We start from the raw sequence: 15,427 nt of genomic DNA on the forward strand, positions 1-15,427 counted from the left end.
AAATACAAACGTGTATACTTGACCTGCCCTGATCCGTGTCCTTGGCTAAGATCATCAGAATTATCTCACCCAATACAATGCTTTAACATAGGAAAGCATTGGTAGACAATTGCGCATGCACTGCAAAACACTGTGCTGCACCAATCAGCATCTCCTCATTGAGATGCATTGACTCAATGCATTTCACTAGGGAAAGTTCAGTGCTTCCATGCAGAGGGTGGAGACACTGAAGTCCTGCACAATGAAGCATCTATACTGGCCGTCTGAGTAACTGCAACTGGAGATGTCCCTAGGGAGCAATATAAATGCTTTATTTTCTATGAAAAAGCACTGTTTACAGCAAAAAAGCCTGCAAAGACCGGATATAGACACCAGAACAATTGCACTAAGCTGAGGTCGTTCAGGTGAGATAGTGTCCCTTTAAGTGAAAAAGCAGGTAAATGAAGCTTGGTCCTTCTGTTAGTTTCACCATTGTACTGAGAGGAGGAAAAGAAAAGTGGCCAGATTACAGGTGAACACGAACAGCATTATTTACCAAAGGGATTTTAAAATTTTACGGTCAAAATAGCCCAAATGGAAAAAAATTCTCCCCCCTCCCTTAATTTTTAATTGTTTTCCGTCCCTTTGCATCTCTAACCATCCAAATGTAAATACAGCTGACTGGCTGGGAAGATACGCAGGTGCAGTCTATCATCAAAAAAAGCTCATTAATAATCTTATTAATTGCATAATAAAATACCTTATCATAAAACAGGATACATACAGTAAGTAAAAACATTTTTATATAAGGCATGACCATTTGAACACTTATGCTGCCAAGCATAAGGGCCCAAATCATAAGCTTACTAATACACTGGCCTAGCTTAGGCCCAAAATTTAGACATTTTGGGGCTTGACTTATGCTGCAAATGTACCGTATAACAAGTCAACCCCTAAAATGTATAGTGGGGATATAGATTTAGGTCTCCATTTAGTTGTCGTCTACATTTTAACTTCAAGAACCCAATAATTGCTTCTTACTCCACAACACTGGTCAAAATGAGTGCTTGACCTGAAGTTTAAATTAGTACTAGAATTTTATATTTAAAATGTTAACGTTCCATAGTGTTTACATTTTGATTTGTAATTATGCATTGAAATGTGATGGTGTGGACTCCACTTTTTTTATATGCCAATTACAAACACTCGAAACTCACAATTGTATCAATTTATTAAGTTCATAATCCTCAAAGTACTTGTCTAGCAGATTCTACAATTGGCCTTTAACCAAATAATCCATTTGATCTCTTAAAGATTTTTTTTTTTTCTGTGGTGCTCAGCTGGGGAACTTGGAATTTTCACCAATTCAGAATATTAATTGTCGGTTTGCAGGGCAGCCAATTGACCAACAATGCATGACTGACCATGCAAAACACACGTGAAATCCAGCCGCCTGGCTACAAAGGAAATGACAGTAAAAAGTATAGCATGAAGATAAAAATAAACTTAGAAAAGCTTCCTTTTTTTCGGCAAGCTATCTCTTGCGGTCTTAGTGCAACAAAATAGCCATAGTTTTAATAATAAAAACACTCAAATGTTGATTGTTTAACAAAAAATGTTTTATATTAATTAAGCTCTTAAAATTGATTTATACAAATCTAAAATAAACTATCTCAAATTGATTCCTAAATTCCTAATACTTAAACACCTTTCCACGCTACTTATGTAACCCTCCTCACTCTTTCATAGTCGGTCAGGCAGTTGGCTTGGCCCTAGATCCTGCAACAGGATTATCTGAGAAGAGGAGGAGCGGGTGCTGTGATGAGCCTGAGATGACATTAGATAACAGATCCTTTTTATTCAAAGGGCCACTATACTCACCCAGACCACTTCATGTCAATGTAAACCATAGCAGTTTAGTATAAATTACAATATTTACATTGCAGGGTTAATTCCACGTGTAGTTGGTGTCTTACAAATAGCCACTAGAGGTGCTTTTGCAGCACTGACAGAGTAAAACGTTGTCACGTGATCTGGAAGCTCATAGCAAAGCATTGGATTCAATGCTTTCCATGCATGCATGGTGCTCCTATATTAATAGCATTGGATTGGAGGAGGCGATGCCTCTTTGATGTCTTTGGAGGCTGAAAGGTGCGCAGTGCTGAGGGTGTCTCAGCGCTGCAAAAACGGGAGTAAAAAAACTCCCAAACTTTATTTTATTACATATACTGGAAGAAGGGAGGAGAGGGTGAACCTCTTCTTTAGCATTAGGAATAATATATTGTATTCCACACTATAGTATTGCTTTACATTTTGCACAGGACACTCCTGTTTTATTAATAACTAAATGTAACAATTTTGTAACCATGACTATGTGCAGGGATTTTCTAAGCCACATACTGTGTGAGTGCAGGTTTGTTTTTGTTTTTGTGTGATATTTACTGAAGTTGCAACCTATTATAAGCAGGGAGAACAAGTGCAACAATATTTTCTACATTTCAGTGATAGTGTCATGGTACTTAGAGTGAGATTGACCCCTTAAGCCTAAAAATATAGCCCCATATTAGATTGTCCCATAGTGTACAATTTATATCTGCCCAGTTAGCTGCTGCACATACTATTATCATTTTGGAATATTCAACATCCGTGTTGATCTAGTATATTTTCAGTTACAGTATCAAATCTATAAAGTCTAACATTGTTTTGAGTTTGTCTTGTAACAAATGTAGAACATCTAGGTTAGGGTTGTTGCAAACAAATTCTAGAGCTCTCTCAAATTCCGTGAGCTAATGTGGGTACAGAGTTTTATTAGATTTTATATTTTGTTTTTATTTCCTATTTCGTATATACATCACCTCTGAATTCATACACTTCACGTTCATTCATGTTTGAGTATAGAACCTCTGGTTCCTATTCAAAGTTCCCCTTTTGGTAAGGCATCAACAGACCATTTCCTTTGGATATTTAAGTGTCATCAGAAATGTTCTTTCCAGCATCTCATTATACGTTAAAATTGCTTATAACTTTTGATTTTTTATTTTTTTAAGGTTTTTTTTTTTTATTAACCTCTTCACTGTTTAGTCGTGTGCACATCTGTTCACTTTGTCGCTTTTTTTTTTTTTAAGCCTTATACAGAAATTTAAAATCAGCTTAATATATAAATTTATACTTGCTCCGTTCTGCCTTTCTTCTTATTCCATAGCATAAGGCCACAGTTAAACTCATGAGATCTGAGAGCTTTCAGTATAACAATAAGCAGTAGTATGAATACAAAGGAGGAGTAGGGATGCAAAATGAAAGATAAGCAATTCTAAGGTGCAGATATAAAAATATATACAACCTTGTAATGATGAAATGAGCGATATCTATGTAAAAATAAATAAATCGCATATAGTGTATTACAGAACCAAAATGTAATAACACGCAAGATGATTGTGGTAACTCACAAGATTATAATGTAAAACAGGCCCATCATCCTCAGTCAGGCAGGATCTTCAGTATATGAAGTAAACAGACTCTTCTATAGACTTGGAATAAAAGAGACCAAATGATAGTGCAGACAGAAATTATATAGAATTAATTTAATATACAAATGCACTTACAAAAGGATCCAAGTAAAACAGCATAAAAACCACACTCAGGTGGTATCAACAGCATCAAAGTAAGTCCCCAAGTGATGTAATCCGACGCGTTTCGTCTAGTCGACTTCCTCAGGGATTGTGAGCCACAAATTGGGCTATCGGTGGCGACCTCCCAGGACTCTATCGGTCACAAGAGGGTCGACCACACACAGCATCCAAGACATACGGGACGCCCCGGCCTTTCTCCGACTACTAAACCTACCCCAAGATCTGCTAACACCGACGGAGTCGGCCACAACGGGCAATGCCACCACCTACTCCCCTGAACGCACCCATACTTGGGATCCAGATCGGAGCGCTCCGTTTGTACCCCAGAGCTCCACTCCAGAGGCCTATGCAACTGTCACGTCGTAGAGACTTTGGGACATTCAGAGGCTTGGCCCAGTCGCACTCACCTCGTGCACGTTACACCGGGACCACCGGGCCTTGGAGCATACGCCGTCTGGACTGGTACATTATAAAATATCCCACATTGTGATAGTACACTGTTGAACTGCTATGAGCCAATCGGCTTCAATGTCCCGAACAGGAACACCGTTGTTAAGGACAGTTGCCGATGCCCCTAACATGTATTTATTGCATTGTTGCCCAGGCCGCTACCTACGAATAGCGTTATATTACTTGTTTAGTGGCAGTGTTGATCACAGCTTTATTATTATTGCCAAACCGGCTCCCTTAAATGCTATCTAGATAATAACCTAGACATACACGATTAGCTTGGCCATACGCCGGCTCCACCTGTTCACGTGGCGACACCCTGCTCATGACAACTAAGGGTATAGGCTGAGCCAGGCATCTAACCTACCGTATACACAGTGTTGCCACCCACACAGGCAGAAGCCTCATTACTTCCTCTCCCTACGTTATGGCAAATCTTTCTTTATGTATCTATTTTTTTTTTTTTACTTTACTTATTTATGTTTTTTAAATCTGGTTTGGTACTTTGTATATTAAGCACACCCCGGGAGACGAGATCACAATGTCCAGCGGTACCTATAGTGGTCTCCTCCTACGAGCAATGTTATAGATGAGGCGCTGTCTTTTAACCAGTATCTTCCATTGTTGTAATCTCATGTTCTCTATACCTCACAAGACCAGCTGGCCCTTCCCAGCTCCGTCCTCTACCTTAACAGCTAGCCCGCTCTGACCGGTCTTATAATTTTGACAGTCTCGTATGCCTTCAGGACGTGTATATATCCCTTTAGCTGAAATGAACGGAGATAAAAGAGCAGGCCACGCCTCATTGAGCCTCAAGCTTCTAACTTCCAGGGTACCTCCTGCTAAGTAAGGACTCAACACCCCATAATTGCATACCACACGTTACACAGACACGAACATCCTGTAAAGGGAAGAAACCCCCAAAACGTGCATATCAGCATAAGTATAGATAATACCATTATACCAACAGCATATTTGCCTAACAGACGTATGAACTCTGCCAGTAGGTCCAGACTCCCTCTTACCAGATATGTCCCCCATGTTTCGTGATTGCACACCGCAAATTCATGCCTAGACCCAGACAGCCTTCCGCATTAACTGATAGAACTGCAGTGCCTTACATTGGGAGAATCCTGCTCCAAAATATAATGCAGTCACGAGGATAACCCATTACTATTAGGTAGACGGAATAGACATATTGCACCAATACCCGACCTCGTACACACTTATCACTAGTTAATATTTACCTGAGAACAACAAAGACTTCCCTACGCTCCTCTAAAAACTTCGGACACTACCCGGTCCACTCACCTACCTAATGACCAACAGAAACCGTTATATATATTCTAGCCTATCATTACTTGGCCTATACTCCTCGCTATAACTGTTTGAAAGTTTTGACTAAATAATATAAAAAAGTGCATGCACTATGGTACACCCCACCTTTGTTTTAAATGTTTCACGTTGGCCTGAAGACTGCCGTTGGGGTACCTCACGCCTGTATGTTATTCTTGACCTGCACTACAAACATAAAGAATTAAAAAAAAATAAAAAAATATATATATATATATTTATGAATTTTCCCTCCTACCCCCACACACACACACAAACTGTACCCCCCCACAAACACTGTACCCCTCATACAACCTGCACCCCTCACGCACAAACTGCCCCACATACACATAGACTGCACCCCTTACACACACACACACACTCCACCCCTCACACACACTCTACTGCCCCTATACCCTTCTACAGCCCCTATCATGGCAGATCCCAGGTAAGTTGTCAAACTGTTCTTAAACAGTTTGACAACTTACTCTGGGAGAGCACTACTGGCACCATAACCACTACAACGTGCTGTAGTGGTTATTGTGCCTGGATTGTTTATTTAAATAATCTACTAGTGCCCTTCCAAGATTAGGTTCTGGATTTGCACGGCAAGCATTTCTGCCAAACGGGCCCAGTATATGCTGCTGCGCTGTACATATATACAACCTAGAAATCTTTTTGACTTGGGGCGCCTTGGAAAAATATTAAGGGCGCCTTGAACCTAAAAAGTTTGGGAACCACTGTACTAGATAGTGAATTGTTGTGGGTTTGCTATGCTTGCACCATTAGGGAGTGGAAAGTGTAAGCCCTTTGGTAAGTTGTTATGGCGTTTAGATGACATTTTAAGATAGTGTTAGTATTTATTTTTTTTTTTTTTTTTAACACTTCACCATGACTAAAAAACATTTTCCAGTATGTAATGAGTTTGTTGTATTTTTAATAAAGCTCACAGTGTGCAGAGTGGAAAGTGTAAGCCCTTTTGTAGTTTTTTGCTTTTTTTTTTTTTTTTTTTACTGTGGCCATTACGGTCTTGTAGCACATCAATAAACAAAGTCCTTTGCTTACTTCCACTATTCTTGTTGGCACAGAATATGGTTAAAAAGAAGATAACATTAAAGAGTAAACCAACACAATTTGTGTTTTTAAAATGTGTGTCTAATATTTCTGTAGAATAAAGTGGATACTGTAGCAAAAAAAAAAAAAATGGGTGGAGGATGCTAAGATGTTATATTTAATTTATAGCAGGCTGTTTTCTATTTGATTTTTTTTGAAGAGTGGATCCAACCTCCATGACCACTTCTGCTTTTTGAAGTGGTCATGGAGGAAGGAATCTGTATGTGCACTTTTTCTGCTTCAAGCACTGCACATCCAAAGATATTTGCACGGCTGGCACAAGTGGTTTTGGCAGCCGGGAACTCCGCACTGGCAAATGTCAATTACATGTGTCGTTATGAGTCCACACCATGCTGACAACATATATTCTCAGGTTCTAGTTCCCTCCCTCCCTGTCTTCCACTCATCACCAGCTCATAGCGTGTGCATGCACTCTGAAATGGTTAAATGGTCCAGTAAAAATCTTCTCTGTGAGAAGCCTTTAATTGGACCTCACGATAGCGACCACAATTTCAGACAAGGGCATGCTGAGCAGCGCAGGGATTTTTGTCTGGTGCTTGATTTCAGGTGAGTTTAAATTTTTTTTTTTTTTAGCGTTTGGAGGAATCCAGTGTGTGTAAAGTGTAGTTTGCTAGGGAATGATAGATTATGGTTGTTATTTTTTATTATTTGTTTTTTTAAACCTTTAATATGGGTTTTGTTGCTTCATTCTGATTCTTCTTTTCACAATTTTTTTTCTCTAAGCAACACAATTATTGATTATTGATCTCTCTCTTATTCCATCTCAAAAATGTTAACTGCACTCAGATAGTACAAACTACCCAATAATTCACACTTACCGACATCTATACATACTTACAACATCTATACATACTTACAGATAAACAGGCACACACGTGTACTTCTTGGCACATTTACTTTTTAATTTAGTCTAGTGCTGCTGATCTGTATCCGAGTCGAGCATGGAATTGGACTGAAAAGATAGGGAGATGCCCTCCGACATGTCGTCATGGCACGGATCACCAGTACATCATATTGTTTATGTCCCATGTCAGGATGATACAAAGATAACCCAAAATTTGTTTCTGCATTTTTGCCAGTGCACATTTTTTTGCAGTCTTCGAGATATATATAAAGTCCTACTCTGGTTGTTAGTGTTTAGACTTCAGTGTAGATTACAGTAATACTGGCAGCTGATGCCAATCATTGTTTTACCAGTTTCTCTGCTTTTGAAGATGATTGGTGTAGTATTACTTACGTGTTCGCAGTATTCTAACAAATTTAATATTTGTACGTGATGACTGGTATCATTTGAGATGCATCAAACCACCTTAATTGTGAGGGCTTATTTACGTTATCCATTTAAATTCAGCTGGAATTCAATGTCAGGTTAAAAACTTGTCTTCCTCATATAATATTAGAGATGTAACATTTCCAGACATTTTTCAGCCATTGTGGACAAATTTGAAATAAATAAAAATTTTAAATTATTATTTTTTTTTTTTTAAAGAGTGGAGTGAGGTTAATTTTGTTACATTTGGAACATAAAATCTAGAAGTGTTATGCTTGAAATAAATGTACAGTGTATTTAGTGATTAAGTAAATAAATACAAGGTAAATACAATTGCAATTGCAATACAATTGTATTTTGAATTGAATTCCAGCGTTGGCCTGTATTCGGCGTTTAGGAATTGCAATTGAGTCTTTACATAAAGTCCTTCATAAAAGTCTTCATGGTATATATTTTATAAAAACATCATAGGCTTAAATATATAAACATTTCATAAACTAATTTTTATAAAAGAACATATTCCATCATTTCATCTTTTTTTCCCCCCACCTGGAATTGCCATCACTATATGTTATATTTGCTTGTTTGCTTGTGTAGTTGGTTATTCAATTGCTTTGTCTGAATGTATACCTGCCTGAAGCTGACATTCATACCTTTATTAATTTTTTTCACAAGTTAAATTTTTTTTTTTCCTTCTCATTTTTAGTTCTGTGTTCATTGTCTGATGCTCTATTACTTCTTCAAAAGTAAATAAAAAACAAAAGTGCATCTATTTCCTCTGGACAAGTAGCTTTTCTTGGTATTCTTGTTTCTAAATTTTCATATATCTCATTTGTGTTTGTTTACAGGAAGTTTGGGGAGCGGCCACAACCCAAATATCTCACAAGGTAAGCATCGTTTGAACGGTTTCATCCTTGGTTAGTAATATTGTCACACCTTGGTAAGGGTGGTATTGTCTAGGTAGAATTGGCAAATGTATTTTGCTTTAGAGTGCACCTGAGAAGAGAAAATAAAGTGTGTGTGATTTACAATTATATTTTAAAAAGTCTTTTATCATACAGAGTGGTATTTTTGCTTATAAGCATTGGTCCCTCTCACTGATATTAATGCTATTATAACCAGAATAAATAGGAGTAATTGTATTGAATTAAAAAAAATTAAATGCTTTGTTGACCCTGCTGGGAACCGAACACCCTAATTTTTATATAGATTCTGTAAGTGATGGATTAACCAACTCTTTGTCTCTAAGATGAGTATCTAGGTATAATCCATGTTGTGGTAGCCAAAACAGTGTATTAGTTAAAGGGATTCTATAGTGCCAAGGGAAACAAAGCCCTTTAGTCACTTACCTGAATCCAGCGCCAATGTCCCTCTTCTGACATCAGCGGGGGAGACCTAATGCACAATAAACTCGCTCACATTAGGATTTCCCCATAGAAAAGCAAAGCATAGAAAAATCTGACGCTGGAGGTACTCATTAATAGGGTGAGGACGTCCAGCGTCCAATAACAGTCCTAAGGTACGTTTAATTTCCGGAAGTTACTCTAGTGGCTGTCTGGTAGACAGCCACTAGAGGAGGAATTAACCCTAGAAGGTAATTATTGCAGTTTCTCAGCAGCTAAAAGAAGTAGAGGAGAAAGACACAGCCCGGGTAGCACAGCTGCACTCCACAGAGTCCCGCATGGACGGACTCACACTGCAGGTCCAGAGATTGCACCGCACAGTGGCCTCCCTGAAGTCCCAACAAAGGCGCCGCAATATCCGCCTTTGTTGGGACCACCAAGAAGTGGGGGGAGCGACGTTACTCCCTTATACCCACAAGTTGATTGCCTCCATAGGCTTAAAGGGTGGCGTGGACTCCTCCATGATACAATCGGCATTTAGAGTCAGAAAAGCGGCGGCAGCCCCCCAGTGACACTCTTATCACCACAAGAGACATAGCTGTACGATCGGCCATCATGGCCAGCTCCAGAGTGCTGGGGTGCGCGAAATTTGAGGGAGCCTCCATATCATTCTTCAGTGACATCCCCATTTGCTACACTCGTAGAAAAGAGAAAACTGGCCCCTGTGGCCAAGAAGATGAGACCAGAAGGTTCGATACCGCTGACCTGATAGTGCACCTTGGAGACCAAACAGGCACGATCACATCTGCAGATGACCCAGAGACACTTCGCCGTCTGGATCAGGGAGCCCCAACGGAGCGCACGGAAAACAGCCAAAACTCCAGCATGATGGTACAAGAAGGCTCCATAGAGGGCTTGTCATTGACCTAGCTTCAGACGACCAGCCTTAGTGTCCGCATACTCTGAACAAGTGCCCAGTCTATAGGGCAGAGCACACATGAACCAGTTGCATAGGCCCATTCCCTCCTACACTCCAGTCCCCCCGAGACAATGCTGCCATCCTGGGCCAGAACAGTGTCACACAGCGAGATCTGAGTCCCTAAGTTTGGGGAGGTAGGGGGAGCCAAGCACATACTCACCCCACTGGTTTACACATGTTCTAAACAGGGCGTAGCACCCACAAAATGCTTGTTTACCCACAATAGAAAAGTAATGTTTATTTTCCAATGCCATACTCTGACGAGAATGAATGCTTCTGTGCAAAAATTCAATAAAAATATAAATTGAAAAAAAAAAGTGTTAATGCAAGATATAAAAATAATTGTACTTTGCCATCACTATATAACCTGCACCATATTAATAATGATTTTCAGTTTTTTTGTTTTTTTTTTGGGGGGGGGGGGAGGAGGAGGAGGAGGAGGATTTGAGGGAAATGCCTCTTTTAAAAGATTTTGCTGATTTATGAAAACTTATAAATATCTCTGAATTTTCAGAAATTAGCTGAAGCTGACTCTTTTGTCTCCTTCAGCTGGTTTATGGCACAGACTTGGTAATCATGAGCAGGTGTAATTATATCAGTTTTTCTTCTTCTTATTATTATTATTTGAATCCTGTCATTAGATATCAAAAAGCAGTATGAAACCATCATATCTTCTCTTGCGTTTACCAACTGCATTTTGGAACTAATTCAGGTGCAGCTTTAAACAATGTAGGTGTGAAAATCTGTCTCTTAAAGAATAATTAAAGTTTATTGAATCACATAGAATATTAGCACACTGTATGATGCATGTTTTGGATGGGTGATATAGTGCTCATAAGATACATTTCATTGCTTACATACTGCTTTGGGGTTTCTTGGAAATGACGAAAATTGATGAAATGTTTGGGGAAAATAAAAAACTGAGACCCAATGCTGATTACTAAAGGTGAACCTCCAGTTTCATAATAAGGAATGCACTTCTAGGAATTTTGCGCTCCATGCCCTAGAGCAGGCTCCCCGAAACTCCGGCCCTCCAGATGTTGCTGAACTACAACTCCCTGATTCTTTAAATGAAATAGGCTGAGAATCATGGGAGTTGTAGTTCAGCAACAACTAGAGGGCCAGAGTTTGGGGAAGCCTGTCCTAGAGAGTAATGGGGAGTTTTTAAAGCGGTTGTTAAAACCACTGTGGCATTAGTTGCAGTAAAAGAAAATCTTTCTGAGTGGGAAGAGAAACTGACAACTGGGTTTATGGTCTGTGTAACTAAGCATTACAATGTGTTTTATTTTTAATTTTTTCATTATAACGGTTAGCATTTAAATAGCCCCAACTTATTCCACAGCACTTTATAGTATAATAAAGGGCAAAGGGTGTTAACAACAAGTGGATTGAGCTGGAGTATAAAAACCCAACAGGAAGCACAGTTTGGGCATACATTTCCAACTAAACTTACAGAATAAACACTTTATAACTGATGCAAAAAACATCATGGCATTTTATTTAATGATATACTGTATATATTACATATTTTTGCTTGTGTGTGTCCCCGTGTCCGTCCCCCCGCCCCCGCCCAACAGACCTGCACTCTTTGTATCAAATAATTCCTTGCTCGGTGCTTGTCAGCGATAACACAATAACCAAAATCAGATGGCCATCTCAAAAAGTAAAACATAACTTGTATTTGCTCAAAGCATAAAAAAAAAGCAAACTTTCATCAGGATAAGCATAACATATATTCAGTGAGTCAATGTGAGATTATTTTCACATTACATCTGTGAGCCGTCGTATGGAAATAGTGTGTCTGACTGCAAGAACAATCAATTATTTTCGTAAGTGTACATGTAAAATTAATACGAACAATGTATCTTTCACATTAAATGGTACTTGAAACAGAAATGATAGTGAGATATTGCAAAAACGCTGTCAAACATTTTCGTTATCAAAGTTAGTGCATTGTAGTGGAAACAGGAAATAGGAGGCAGGCTAGATGTGTACCCATTGAATGTTTGGTGGCAGTTATTCCCTTTCCTGAAGGGGTGTATTTCATGCATTTCATTATTCAATTAAATGATGGCTAAATAAATAAGCGCAGGTACAGATACATGTGTTGCATAATTTTGGAAAAGGAGTCAGTTAACAACAATTGAATAAAGCCGTGCCGTGTCAATAACGACCTCCTGGATGAAGATCCTTTTTGTATGTAGCTTACATATCCAGCTAAATGGTGAATATATTCATTTAAACTGTTAAAATTAAATGCACGGGTGTCTGTTTACTTCGTAGGCCTGACACCAGTTCAAAGAGATGGTTAACCATAGTTGACCTGTTCTCTTTGTTCTTATCCATAATACATAGTAAGAAGGTGGCTTTCATTTGAAATCTGAACACTCCTGGATCCATAGAGGATCCTGTTGTAGATGTATTCCAACAATGCTGGCTTTCCCTTTGTCTGATGTCAACATTTCTGATTATTGTCATCTTCTTCTGTACAATTTCCAAATATTTGCCATTGGTCAATTGCAATCTAACCCTTTTCCAGTTAAGGCACCAGTTTGCACTTTGGCAAGTGATATGTGTTTTGGTTGGGGGTATTAAACTTTAACAATTGAGCATTAATTGGTAAGTATTTTTTATACCGTAGCTTTCAATACAGTGGTGATTATGTATAAAAAGTGTCACATTACATCTGCCTTTTTTCTTTCAGGTTTTGCACCACTAGTAGTGCCAGACCACTATTCGTTTTATAGATAACCAGCCCAATCAATTCTACTTTTATAGAAAATTATACCAGCTGTGACTATGTTAAATTATGCACTTTTCTGGCTTGAAATTAAATTTGTTTTGTGTGTATTCTGTTTTAGGGAAGCAATGCGGAATTACTTAAAAGAGAGGGGCGATCAGACTGTACTTATCCTTCATGCTAAAGTTGCACAGAAATCCTATGGGAATGAAAAAAGGTATGCATTGTTTTTTAAGTTTTTTGTTTTTTTCTGTGTGTTGAATTCAAAAATTTAGTAAATAAATGCTTTAAATTTCCAAGCTCAGCATTTGTTATTTTCACTTCTACCTTGGACTAAAAGCAAATTTGACTGATTTCAACTAAAACACAATCATTTGAATTGCTGTCCTTGATGCACCTTACGTTGCCCCATTACCTGATCCTACTGATGAGCAGTTGAACATAGCTGGTAATTCATAATACTTTGGTAGAACATATGCTCTGAAGCAAAGTGCATCATTTGTTGTATTGTCATGCTTCTTCCCATTTAGCTGTGTTGCCCAGCTCTTTTACATGAAGGGCCACAAGACATTTTAAGAGCTGTGGCTGGATGATAATTACACATGCATTATATTCCCCTGTATCAGACAGGCAGGAGGTAAAACAACTACCAAGTCAAAGGGGTAGACTTTTTGTAAACTGCGACAGTAATAAGTGGGTGCCTGGGCTTCCTTGTATATTACCCACGTAATGAGCATACGTTTTTATGGTACGTAGGCTGCATAGCCACAATCACAGTATTCCATATGTATTTGTAGAGTGTAGTGTGCATTTTGTTGTGTATATGTTTCTAAAGCAATTAAAGGAACACTCCATTTAAATTCTTTTCATATTTTTAACAATTTAGTAGCTATACCCCATGTGTTTTCACTGCCTGGTTTTGTTTTTTGTTTTTTAAATCTGTTACCAAAAGCTGGAAATGGCAGGTCAATTTTCAACACAACAATCAAAGGTAGTAGAGCTCATTGAGAAGGCATGTGCTAGCCCGTGTGGCTGAACGCATTTTGCCAATGTTTTATGAAAATGCTGATTTCTATTGGAATCGGCACTTTACAAACTGTCCCCAATATGACAGAATCTAGACTTTTTGTGTCCGGAGTTTTCCTTTAATTATTGCCGGTAATGTGTTAATTGCGAAAACTTTTTAACTCCATTACCAACTGTAACTGATCTCCTTTCTGTTTACGTTTGCTGCTTTAGAAAATTACCTTGTGCATTAAATAGTATAGAAATGCATGAGCAAAAATGCTTTAAATTGAAATGTTTTGGCATTTCCTTTACACAGGTTATTTCTGTGTGTTCTGGGCTGTACCTTGAAGGACAATCTTTTTACATTATTTTTTTTTTGTTCTTCTCTGCTTCCCCATATTTTTAAGCCATTTCATATTACCGTTCTATTTAAGCCTATGACCTTCCGCTGACTTGATCACACAGGGAAGTTGGTAGTCTGTTGTTATGTGGTCACTATGGAAACGGAAGTGTGCCCTTACCCCTCAGAGCGGTGGCTCTGTAGATGAAGGGGGGGGGGGGGGGGGAGACCAGTACTTTGCAGTCCCGCAACTCTGTGGATTGTTGCACAAGATGATACTATATAAAGAACAATTAATTGTGGAAGAAAGGAAAGACACTTTTTTAGATAACAGGACAGCCTGTTGCCCCTACACTAGAACTATTAAGATTCACTATACTGGGCTAATCTGTTCCATAATCAACAATTCATAAAAACATAAAGAACAGGCTGCTATTTAAATTGACATTCTTAAAGGCAGAGTCTAGAATGCAGCAAGTTGTATACATAGCCTCTCCATTTATCTAAATTACTATATTTGAGCTTCTGTTATAATTATTGGAAGATTATTTTCCATGGTTAAAGATAAAATTGTTTCTCTCTCTCGATGCTGAACAATGATGCCCAGTTTCTGTCATTCGTAGACAAGTCTGAAACCGAGCTGGGTGGGTAAAGGGTCTGTGAGGCTGACAAAACCCCCTTAATTGATAGGCATGCCTAACAATGTAATCGGACAGAGTTTATAGTAAGTTTATAAACTTTTATTACATGCCTTTCAAATTGTTTCTTGCTTTATTTTGGTTTGTATATTTGTTTAAAAGTGTTTGCTGATTTAACCCCTTAAGGACCAAACTTCTGGAATAAAAGGGAATCATGACATGTCACACATGTCATGTGTCCTTAAGGGGTTAAAGGAACACTATAGGGTCAGGAACACAAACATGTATTCCTGACCCTTTAGTGTTAAACCCGCCATTTAGGTGGCTTGTCCCCCCCAATCCCCTTAAATGTCATTACAACTCACCTTATTTCCAGCACCGCACGGGTCTGCCGGCGCTGGCCCCACCCCAGATCTACCTCCTTGACGACATCCGAATTGCCTTTTTTTTTAGCCAATCCAATGCTTTCCCGTAGGCTAAAATCGGTAAGAGGGTGGGGCCAAACTTCTTTTTTGGCCAGTCAGCACTTCTTCATAATGATGCATTGAATCAATGCATCTCTGAGGAAAATTCAGCGTCCCCATG

At 38.7% G+C, this 15,427-nt stretch overlaps 1 protein-coding gene across 1 annotated transcript in view; it reads left to right on the forward strand.

The window, feature by feature from the left end:
* Positions 1-15,427, forward strand: part of RBPJ (recombination signal binding protein for immunoglobulin kappa J region) — a 118,875-nt gene that overhangs the window by 72,057 nt on the left and 31,391 nt on the right. The window contains exons 2-3 of the mRNA XM_063459904.1: positions 8,643-8,681; positions 12,978-13,073. Coding sequence (XP_063315974.1) covers positions 8,643-8,681; positions 12,978-13,073 — 135 coding nt within the window. The remainder of the gene's footprint in view (positions 1-8,642; positions 8,682-12,977; positions 13,074-15,427) is intronic.

This window comes from Pelobates fuscus, chromosome 6, assembly GCF_036172605.1.
Source record: "Pelobates fuscus isolate aPelFus1 chromosome 6, aPelFus1.pri, whole genome shotgun sequence".
Lineage (NCBI taxonomy): Eukaryota > Metazoa > Chordata > Amphibia > Anura > Pelobatidae > Pelobates > Pelobates fuscus.